Here is a 10,853-nt window from a genome sequence, read left to right on the forward strand (position 1 = left end):
GTGGTCAGAGGGCTGGACTGGAAGACCTCCGAGGTCCCTTCCAACTCTTGTTACTCTGAGAAAGAACCAAAGCTTTGGGGAAAGGCGGCTTAAATGGGTTTGGTAAGGATGGAATAGGAGGGGCTGTTCTTGCCCAAGACTGCTTGGTTCCCCTCCCCCTCCACTGGTGGGAGGAGATCATCCCTTCTTCCGGGAGCTTAACGAAGAGGATCCCAGTTCTTGCAAAGACCAGCAGAAACTTTGGAGACGCCACAGAGACAACGCTGAGGTGTCAATCTCCATGAAGATGTTGAAATTCCCCTTCCCCAGAAGGACAGGATTTATTCTGACCCAGGGGACTGAAAAGTTCACGGCTTTGCTCTACAAATACCTCTTGGTAGTTTAACAGATGGCTTGCAGCCAAGGAGTCCAATTAGCAAAACCTTCAAGTAAACCTTCCAAGTCTGTTATCCTCACACTTAACCCTTCCAATGCTTTTTGCCTTCTTTTTGCAAAGGCAAAAACCCTTTGCAACCAGGCTTATATTCCCTAGAGGGAGGGGCCATTACACTGCCTCCTGACTCCCAAGTCGTCTATGCAGCTTCATCTGTTCCTTCCTACGAAGCATCCTGTGCTCACCTGCGCTTGGCACAGGCTCCTCGGGAACCTCCTCATCATTGCTGCCAACCCCAACCATCTCTGTAGGCAGCAGTCCACTCCCTGGTGGTCCGGGCCCCTCCTCCGAGTCCTCCCTCTCCTCCACCATCTGCACCTGCTGCCAGCTAACCAGAACAGGGTTGTGCCTTATGGATCTTTGGGATCCAGCTTTAAGATGCAGTCACCGGATAGCTTGTTTCTTTGCCCGCCAGGCTCCCCTGATAGATGCAAAAGGCACGCACCAGGCATGACACCAGGAGGCTGTGAGTTCTAGTCCTGCCCGAGCCATGAAAGTTGGCTGGGTGACCAAGCCCAACCTCTCCCAGGGTTGTTTTTGTTGTTAGTGGGGAAAATAGGAGGAGGAAGGGGCATCGGATAGGTTTGCGACCTCAAGCTGCTTTTAAAAACAGAACAGAATAGCAGAGTTGGAAGGGGACCTTGGAGGTCTTCTAGTTCAACCCCCTGCTCAGGCGGGAAATGTTATGAAGGTGGGATCTGCATGAAATCCAACTAAAAGCGAACTAGCATAAAAATTAATTAAAATAAAATGATCTAAAATGAACATAAAAGAACCGTGGTGGCGCAGTGGGTTAGAGTCCAGCATTGCAGGTTACATCTGCCGCCTGCCAGAAGTTCGAATCTCACCAGGCTAAAGGTGTTGACTCAGCCTTCCGTCCTTCCAAGGTGGGTAAAATGAGGAGCCAGATTGTTGGGGGCAAGAGGTTGACTCTGGAAACAGCTTAGGGAGGGCTGGAAAGCACCGTGAAGCGGGATATAATTCTAAGTACTTCTTCCTTCCTTCCTTTTCCTTCCTTCCTTCCCTTCCATCCATCCTGTTTCCTTCCTTCCTTCCTTCCTTCCTTCCTTCCTTCCTTCCTTCCTTCCTTCCTTCCTTCCTTCCTTCCTTTTCCTTCCTTCCCTTCCATCCATCCTGTTTCCTTCCTTCCTTCCTTCCTTCCTTCCTTCCTTCCTTCCTTCCTTCCTTCCTTCCTTCCCTTCCATCCATCCTGTTTCCTTCCTTCCTTCCTTCCTTCCTTCCTTCCTTCCTTCCTTCCTTCCTTCCTTCCTTCCTTCCTTCCTTCCTTCCTTCCTTCCTTCCTTCCAGACAGTTGTTAGAATGCTGTATTGCAGGCTGACTCTGCCCACTGCCAGCAGTTCGATCCTGACTGGCTCAAGGTTGACTCAGCCTTCCGTCCTTCCGAGGTGGGTAAAACGAGGACCCAGATTGTTGGGGGCAAGAGGCTGACTCCGTAAACGGCTTAGGGAGGGCTCTAAAGCACCGTGAAGCGGTACGTGAGTCTAAAGGATACTGCTATTGCTAAAAGGAACCGAAATGAAATGACAAGAAAATAAAATAAAATATGAAATAAATAAAACAAAATAATAACACAAATCAAAACAGAACAAAACAAAATCCCGGATAACCAGCCCTAAAAAAAAGTGAAGGAAAAGGAAGAGTTGAACCAGCTTTCTGGCTAGTCAGCTGAGAGGCATGTGGCATTTGGTGAATGATTTAATCCTCTTACATAACCACATCCAAAGCCCGTGAAATCCCGGCCACCCTTCAAGGCTCAGCTCTGAGCCAAATCAACATTAATTGGAGTCAACAGCTCCATCAGCATTATTTTTGATCCCGGCTTCATTTCAGGCAATTGTGGAGCCTTGTCCGATTTTCCAGAATAATAGGGGGTCACACAAGCCTCCTAAAATTCCAAAAGGGTGATCCGAGGATGATGGGCATTGGAATCCAAGCTCTCTGGAGACCAAGGGGTTGTGCGAAGTTATAAGGTACGGCTTCGGCAGGGTGCATTCTTCTTTTGTGTGTGCAAAATTCTCCAATCCTGCATCCCTAACAGTGCAAATAACTCCAATCCCCCAAGAGCATGGAGGGTGACCTTGGCAACTTTTAAGACCAGCTAGGCCGGCTGGGGAATTCTGGGAGTTGAAGTCCGCAGGGTCTTCAAAGCTGCCAAGGTTGGATACCTTCTTTGCTTTAGAAGGGACTTCAGTTCTGTTCTGCTTTACAACAAACGGGTGGAGCAGCCGCTGAGTAGAACTTCCCAGAGGATAAACAGGGAAAATGAGGAGGAGGAGGAAGAGGGGGGGAACATCCTTGGTGATGGGGGGAGGGGGCTGCATTTTAGGAGGTGGGGGGAGCAGAAAAAAAACATTCACATTCTTCTGCCCCTGCTTGGAATATAGACTTTAGCCCGGAAGAAGGGGGCTGGAATCAGGGAAGGGGGTCGGTGCCTTGGAAGGGAGCCTGGCCCTTTGGACTACAGTGCCCACCAGCTCAAGCGCTGGCAAAGGTGCATGGAAAGTGTAGTCCTCCATGTTTGAGATTGAGGGGTTCCCACCCACCCCCGGTGTTCATCACTGGAGGCTTTGGAGATTGTCAGAAATGGTGTAGGATCTCCTGCTTGGGCGGCGGCGGGGGGGGGGGTTGGACTAGACGACCTCCAAGGTCCCTTCTAAGTGTTACATCTCTCTAGTTAGGAGAGAAATCTTCTGAAAGATGGAAAGACACCCCACCACACACACAACCCGGGCACTAAGTGGACGCTTCCCCCAGTCCTGCGCCTCGCTCCCCCATCCTGAAGAGAAGGCGCAGCCCCCCGCCGCCGCCTTTTCCCCGGCTCGGGCTGAGCGCAACTCCAACCTGGCGCCCCCGCAAGCGCTGACCTGCGTCCTGGCTCCGCGCAGCGCCCACAGTCCTCGGGGATGCCCTCCGGCGGGGAAAGCCTCGGCCAGGGCGAAGCGGGCCGCCTCCCGCACCGAGTCCCCGCGCACGTCCACCGGCACGGCCCAGCCCGGAGCAGCCAGCGCGGCGGGCGCCGCCGCCGCCGCCACCAGCGCCGCCGCCAGCCCGAGAAGCGCGGTCGCCGCAGCCATCCTCCTTCCCAAGCGACTGAGCCGCCGCCGCCGCCGCCGCGGGCACCGACGGGTCTGCGGCGCCTCCCACCCGGGAAAAGGGGCCGGGCCTCCGCTCCCTCCTTTGGCGGGGCCAGGGCTTCTTTGCGCGGCTCCGGCGCCCCCGCGCGCCCCGTTGCAGAGCCTGGCCGCGCGCAGCCTTGGCAAAAGCTTGGCCTCCCGCGGAGAGAGAGAGAGAGAGAGAGAGAGTGTGAGTGTGTGTGTGAGTGTGTGTGTGCAACCATCCCTCCTCCCCTTTTCTTTCTTTCTTTCCTCTCTTTTCCTTCCTTCCCTCCCTGCCTCTCCTTTCTTTTTCTTTCTTTTCTTTCCTTCCTCTTTCCTTCCTTCCCTCCCTGCCTCCCTTTCTTTCTTTCTTTTTCCCTTCCTCTTTTCCTTCCTTCCCCCGCCTCCCTGCCTCTCCTTTCTTTTTTCTTTCTCTTTCCTTCCTCTTTTCCTTCCTTCCCTCCCTGCCTCTTCTTTTTCTTTCTTTCCTCTTTTCCTTCCCTCCCTCCCTGCCTCTCCTTTCTCTTTCTTTCCTCTTTTCCTTCCCTCCCTCCCTGCCTCTCCTTTCTTTCTTTCTTTCTTTTTTTTTCCCTTCCTCTTTTCCTTCCTTCCCCCCGCCTCCCTGCCTCTCCCTTTTTTTTTCTCTTTCCTTCCTCTTCCTTCCTCTCCCTGCCTCTTCTTTTTCTTTCTTTCCTCTTTTCCTTCCCTCCCTCCCTGCCTCTCCTTTCTCTTTCTTTCCTTCTTTTCCTTCCTTGCCTCCCTGCCTCTCCTTTCTTTTCTTTCCTTCCTCTTTTCCTTCCTTCCCCCTGCCTCACTGCCTCTCCTTTCTTTCTTTCTTTCCTTCCTCTCTTTTCCTTCCTTCCCTCCCTGCCTCTCCTTTCTTTCTTTTTCTTTCTTTCCTTCCTCTTTTCCTTCCTTCCCTCCCTGCCTCTTCTTTTTCTTTCTTTTTCTTTCTTTCCTCTCTTTTCCTTCCCTCCCTCCCTGCCTCTCCTTTCTCTCTTTCCTTCCTCTTTTCCTTCCTTGCCTCCCTGCCTCTCCTTTCTTTTTCTTTCTTACTTTTCTTTCCTTCCTCTTTTCCTTCCTTCCCCCCTGCCTCACTGCCTCTCCTTTCTTTCTTTCTTTCCTTCCTCTTTTCCTTCCTTCCCTCCCTGCCTCTCCTTTCTTTCTTTTTCTTTCTTTCCTTCCTCTTTTCCTTCCTTCCCTCCCTGCCTCTTCTTTTCTCTTTCCTTCCTCTTTTCCTTCCTTGCCTCCCTGCCTCTCCTTTCTTTTTCTTTCTTTCTTTTCTTTCCTTCCTCTTTTCCTTCCTTCCCCCCGCCTCACTGCCTCTCCTCTTTCTTTCTTTCCTTCCTCTCTCTTTCCTTCCTTCCTCCCTGCCTCTTTTTCTTTCTTTCTTTTCTTTTTCCTTCCTCTTTCCTTCCTTCCCCCCGCCTCCCTGCCTCTCCTTTCTTTTTCTTTCTCTCTCTCTCTCTCTCTTTTCCCCCCCCTCCCCACGACCTGGCCAGCTGCAACCCTTATATAAGGAGACCTTACATAAGGGCTCCTGCTTGGAGCGAAGAGGCTAGACGACTTCCAACCCCGATTCTGGGTTTAAACCCTGGGTCGTTCCCCCCTTTTTGTGCAGTGGCCTAAGCAGCTGTTGGGAATGATCCTTGCACGCCAAAGGCAGGAGGAGGTTCGGAATCCACGTTAAGCCTCTTTGCGGTGGAAAAATGCCCGTAGTCCGGATGCCCCAGGCGGGAAGGGGAGGGGCTGCCCGCCAAAAGACAAGGTTTAGAGCAGGGCTGTCCATACGTTAAAGGGGCCTAGGAGGTCTTCTATCCAACCCCCCTGCGCGAGCAGGAGACCTGAGACCAGAGGTCTCCAAACTTGGCCACTTTTAAGAAATCTGGGAGTTGAAGTCCACCAATCTTAAAAGTGGCCAAGTTTGGGGAGCCCTGCCTGACCCCATTTCAGACCAATGGCTGTCCAGTCTCTTCTTGGAAACCTGCAGGGATGGAGGACTCCCTATTTCTGGAAGGAATTCAGTCTTTCCGTAGTTCCAGGTTGCTTCTCTCCTTTTGATTCGCTTCCATCCGTTCTTGTTCAGCCTTCTGGCGCTTTGGAGAATTGCTTGAGCCCCTTTTGTGCCTTTTGTGGCAGCCCCTCCGGTGTTGGAAAGGCTGCTATCAAGTCACCCCTGGTCTTTCTTTTCACAAGGCCCGACGTACCCAATTCCCATAACCGCCCTTCGTGTCTGGGCTCCAGTCCCCTAAATCATCTTCGTTGCTTCTTCTCTGCCCTCTTTCTAGAGTCTCAACCTCTTTTTTTTTTTTTACATCCTGGCGACCAAAACTGGATGCTGTATTCCAGGTGTGGCCTCACCAAGGCCATGATAAAGTAGTACGAACACTTCATGCGATCTTGATGGTGTCCCTTTGTTGATGCTGCCTGGGATTGGATGGGCTTTTTTGGGCAGCTGCAGCACTGCAGGGCTGGCTCACATTTAAACCCTTGTCCATTAGGACTCCAAGATCCCTTCGACAGTTCCACCAAGTTTTACCTAGCCTGTACCTACAGGTTTTTCTTGCCTAAGAGTAAGACTTTGCTTTTATCTAAGTTGAATTTCATTTCGTTAGATAGGGGCCAGTGTTCAAGTCTGTCAAAATCCATCTGGATCTTGACTCTACCTTCTTGGGTGTTGGCTCTTCCTGCCAGCTTAGTATCATCTGCAAACTTGGCAAGTTCCCCTTCTATTCCCTCATCTAAGTTGTTAAGGAAGATATTGAAGAGTCCTGGGCCTAAGAGGGAACCTTGTGGCACCCCAACTACTTCCTTCCCTCCATGTGGATGTAGTTCCATCCTTGGCAATGTTATCACTTGCGGACTTCAACTCCCAGCATTCCCCCACCAGCCATTCTGGGAGCTGAAGTCCACAGATCTTGCAAAGGTTTGAACACCCCTGTTGTCAAGGGTGAGATTCAAACATCTCAGCAACCGGTTCGCTCCCCAGTTGCTCGGGAGGATGTGGCCATGCTGGGTGTGTCCGAGAGGGCCGTCTTTCACCTTCCCCACAGTCCGGAGGCTTCCCTCGGGCCTCTGGGAGGGAGAGAACGGCCTCCCCCCGGGCTCCGGAGACCCTCTGGAAGCCAGAAACAGGTCCATTTCCAGACTTCAGGTACTTTTGCAAGGCCCCTTCTACCGCTTCCCAGAGCCTCTGCACAGACCCTGGACTTACCTGCATCGAAAATGGGCTGCGTGGAGACTCTGGGGGTGGGGGGTGGGTGAGGGGGCAGCTGGTTGGTTCAAATACCGGTTCGGCGAACCAGATGCAAATTTAACATCTGGCTTTGTCCAAACCAGTCGAATCCCGCCCCTGCCTGTCGTACAGTGAGATTAAGAGAGCAACGCCCAAGTTTTATTTCAACTCAGCGACTAATGCAACTGTGAGTGGGTGGGTGGGTGGGTGGGAGCTTTGCCACACAGCCCTACTCGGGAATCTACCCCCAACCCACCCACCCCAAGTCTTCCACTAAACCTTAGGCATTTTGCTGACGAAGAGAACACCCCCCCACCCCCCCGCAATGACTTTTCAAGCACCCCGGAATATTAAACACAGCTGATTTTTTTTTATTGATTTAAAAACGTGGCGTTATTTGGGTTCCTGACGGTCAAAACCACTGTAGTGTCAAGTTACCCAGAGGGGCCCAGAACCTCTGCACCAATTTTCATAATACAAATCTCGGGGGAGGGGGTTTGGGGGAAAACCAGGAGTTAAACCGCAATCCCGGGAAAGCCGAGGATTCAGCAGGGAGAAGCACTAAGGAGGAATTCAACGGAGGAAGCTACAGAAGGGGGAAACCCAATCGGGGGTGGGGGTGGGTGGGTTGTCAACGACTGGAACCCGGTACCCTTCTCGACTCGCTCTTCCGAGGGGGAGCAGAAGGTTGAGGGAAGGTTAAAACGGCGCAATCGGTTTTTTTGTCTACTTTTCGGAGGGAAATCCCGGAGGGAGCCTTGTGCGCGCGTGTGGCCAAGCCGAGAGGGAGTTTCTGCGGGGGGTGGGGTGGGGGGGTGGGAACAGGCCCATGGTCAGCTACCTACAGGAGCCCCCCTAGAGCCCCCAGCCCGGCTCCATGACCCGCCACCGCTTCACAAGAAGGCATCGCACCACTCGCGCAGGCACCCGAAACAGTCTCTGGATTGTTTGGCGTTGGCTCCGCACGTGTCCTTCAGCCACTCGCGGAAGAGGTCTTCATCCTTCTTCAGCACCAAGAACTGGCCCAGCACTACGTACGCCTGGGTTCAAAGGGGGGGAGGAAAGAAAAGGGAGGGCGGTCAGCCATAGGGATTTGGAAGTGGGGGGAGGGGGTCAGAGTGGAAAACGGGGGCGTCCACTTCAAGGCCCCGCGGGGCTGCTGCCCTGGAAACGGCGAAGGACCGGCCTGCGGAGCCCAGCGGTGGGATGCAAATATTTTTACTGCTGGTTCTGTGAGTGTGGCTGGGTGGGCGTTGCTTTTTATTTTTATTTTTATTTTGCAGCACCTCCACACACACACTGGTTTTTGGGGGTTTTTTTTGCGCGCTAAGGACTGACTTGGGCAGAAAGGGGCACAGCCAGGGGCACAATTTGCCGGTTCTCCGGACCACACAGAATCCTAACGACCGGTTCTATAGAACCGGTCCGAATGGGTAAAATCCCACCCCGGGCGGAGCCTCTGGCAGAGGGTTGCAGGAGATTTCCCCCGGCCCCACCTGGGCCACCACAAGCGCCCCCGACAAGAGTGACATCGAGCTGGCCGTGCTCCCCTCCCTGGCTCCCCCACCCCCCACCCCCCAGTTCAAACACAACCCTGATGAAATGGAGTTTGACACCCTGGCATAAAACAAAGCCACGGGAGGCTAAAGAGTCATTGAATAGCAAGATGGGCGGCACCAAAAGGTAGTCAGTCAATAAATACATTGAATAAGTCAATAAAAGTTCTGGTATCCCAGAAGTGTAAAGCCCAACAGAGCAGCCTTATGGGTTCTAATTCTGCCTTAGGTAGGAAAGATGGCGAGATGACTTGGGCTCCATCGCCAGGAGATGGCGAGTTCTAGTCCCAACGTAGATGTGAAAGACCGTTGGGTGACTGTGGGTTCAAGTCCCCTCTTGGTCATGCGCACAATTGGGTGACTTTCAGCCAATCACCAGGAGAGAGCGAGTTCTAGGAATCCCACCTTGGGCATGAAAGCCCGTTGGGTGACTTGTGAGCCAATCACTTTGGAGTTCTAGTCCCGCTTTACGCACCTTGGGCCCCCACCCTTTTTCCCAAGAGGCCCTAAAAGCCTGGTTCTAGCCATGGTCTCCCGGAACCCCAAATGGAGAGGAGCCAATCAAGGGGCTGATTTGATTGCGCTGTTGCGGCCTTGTGGGGTGGGGGGATTTTTTTTTTTTAAAGAGGTCTTTATTATGCAGGGTTTTTTTTTTTTATTTTAAAAAATAAAGGTTGTAAGTGAATTTACCTATATGGATTTACTAGCTCGATGCCTGTGCTTTGCTACGAAACTATGTGATCGGGCTTAGTTTTTTGGGAGGAAAATAAGGAGGAAAAATTTCTGCCTCTGCCTCCCAGCATCCATCAGTATTCACCTGGCTAGCGTCCTGTCAGTGTGTGAGAGAGTTGAGGGCTGTTTGGAAACTGAAAGAGTATTTGCTGTGTGAGCAAGGAGACAGTAAGGAGCCTGGTCATGGCTTAGCTCAACTGTTCTGTACTAAAGCTGCTTGGTGCTGTGAAACTAAAACCGAAACTGAAACTCCTCTCCTCTGCTTGTGTTTTGCATTTGGAAGAGATTTCTTTTCAGGTGGGGAGGGGGAGTAGAACTCCTTAGCATCAGAGTGTGTTAATAATAGTAATATAGGAAATACTCTAAATGCTCTGATGGTCATTTAGAAAAATCCTTTCTTAGTGAGCACCTAGAAGCCAAGAGGAACCTACGTGCCAAGTTTCAAGTTTGTAGGCTTTACAGTTCTGGAGATTTTGTGATGATGCATGAGTGGTATTTCTTTTTCTTTCTCTCTCTCTCTCTCTCTCTCTCTCTCTCTCTCTCTCTCTCTCTCTCTCTCTCTCTCTCTTCTCTCTCTCTCTCCCTCCTCCCTCCCTCCTCCCTCCCTCTTCCCACACTCACACATAAAGTAAACGAATTTGTACTGGAAGTGGGGAGCTGGGGGCCGGATGGGCAAGGCATTGATCGATCTCTTGTCTCTTAGTTCTAGGTCTCTCCAGGCTGGCTGGCTCTTCTGGTTGGGGCACAATCCGTTCTCATCCTGGGACAGACCGTGGAAAAGCCAGGTTGCTTCCCCCAAAGTTACAGGGACCCCGCTAAAATTTCCCAAGGGCACAAAATGATTTATCCAAGAAAAGGAGAAAGCACCGGCCTGCCTCTCTCTCTCTCTCTCTCCATCTACGGATCCAGGTTTGGCTTTCAGATTCGGGGGCTCGAAGGATACCTTGTCAAACCCTTTGTCTTCCAGCCTCTTGCCAAGGACATCTCCAATCCCCGCTAAGGTGCCAACCGGCTTCTCGCCCATCGGCTCGGCCACAAAGTCCCGGTGCTTCTGGCTGGTCGTCATGTCGGCTGCTGCCTTGCCCTGGCTGGGAAGCAAGAGATCAAGCGTCAGTCAGGAAAAGGAAGATTCTTGGCCTTTGTTTAGCTTAAGAAGAATATACTTTACTAGAGCCGAAGTTGCTTACAGCAGAAGCAAAGCTGGGTCTCAAATTTTCGTGGGCAAATGTTAATTTTCCCTTCCCGCCGGCCGCAGGGTTATCAGTGACAGTCCAATGAGGTTTTAACAGTTTGAGTGACAGTCCCTCATCTGGAGGGCTTGCTGATACCGCATTGCTTCGGCATGTCCTTGGAACGCTGTCCCTTCTCACGGGACGATTCCTCGATTCCTCCTGGTTCCCTCCCTGCCCTCCTTCCCCCGTTACTAAAGTCAGGCTGTCAGCGTGCGGGGGGGCATAGCTTAGCCGACTGGCAGCCATGCCATGACGTAAGACAGCATCTGGTGCTGGCTCAGGAACTGTCGGTGTTTGAAAGTCCACAGGTTGTAAAGGGGTCGCAGCTGCCCACCCGGACTTCATTCCTATTTTATGTCTAATCTCGGAAAGGGAAAAAGAAAAGCTGGACTGGATGCAATTGTGCCATGAGCGAGAGAGGGACAGGAACAGTTCAGGACAGACAAGGAGCATGTACCCTGTTTCCTCAAAAATATGTCCTACTCTGAAAGTAAGTCCTAGCTAGATTTTTTACACGTGCGCCCAATAAGCCCTACCCCCCAAAGTAAG

The 10,853-nt window shown here is 52.1% G+C and overlaps 2 protein-coding genes across 3 annotated transcripts in view; both read right to left on the bottom strand.

Moving 5' to 3' along the window:
• Positions 1 to 3,591, bottom strand: part of CTSF (cathepsin F) — a 33,910-nt gene extending 30,319 nt beyond the window's left edge. Inside the window, exon 1 of one of the 2 annotated variants that reach the window (XM_087943231.1) lies at positions 3,319 to 3,591. In XM_087943231.1, the coding sequence (XP_087799357.1) occupies positions 3,319 to 3,528 (210 nt within the window). In that variant the 5' untranslated portion in view covers positions 3,529 to 3,591. The remainder of the gene's footprint in view (positions 1 to 3,318) is intronic. The other variant, XM_087943230.1, reaches the window with a different exon arrangement.
• A 3,541-nt stretch (positions 3,592 to 7,132) lies between these two features.
• Positions 7,133 to 10,150, bottom strand: BANF1 (barrier to autointegration nuclear assembly factor 1). Its single transcript, XM_026692980.2, has 2 exons — positions 10,016 to 10,150; positions 7,133 to 7,824 (listed from the first exon to the last, which is right to left on the bottom strand). Exons 1-2 carry the CDS (start codon positions 10,136 to 10,138, stop codon positions 7,678 to 7,680), a joined length of 270 nt encoding a protein of 89 aa, XP_026548765.1. The 5' UTR covers positions 10,139 to 10,150; the 3' UTR covers positions 7,133 to 7,677.
• Positions 10,151 to 10,853: the final 703 nt, after the last annotated feature.

This window comes from Notechis scutatus, chromosome 14 (genome assembly GCF_049901735.1).
Source record: "Notechis scutatus isolate UNSWTSFEM ecotype Mainland chromosome 14, rNotScu1.2, whole genome shotgun sequence".
Lineage (NCBI taxonomy): Eukaryota > Metazoa > Chordata > Lepidosauria > Squamata > Elapidae > Notechis > Notechis scutatus.

Coding starts and splice junctions, on each gene's coding strand:
- BANF1 (XM_026692980.2), bottom strand. CDS start 10,138: ATGACGACCAGCCAGAAGCACCGGGACTTTGTGGCCGAGCCGATGGGC. Junction 7,825..10,015: donor AAGACAAAGGGTTTGACAAG/GTATCCTTCGAG, acceptor CTTTGAACCCAG/GCGTACGTAGTGCTGGGCCA.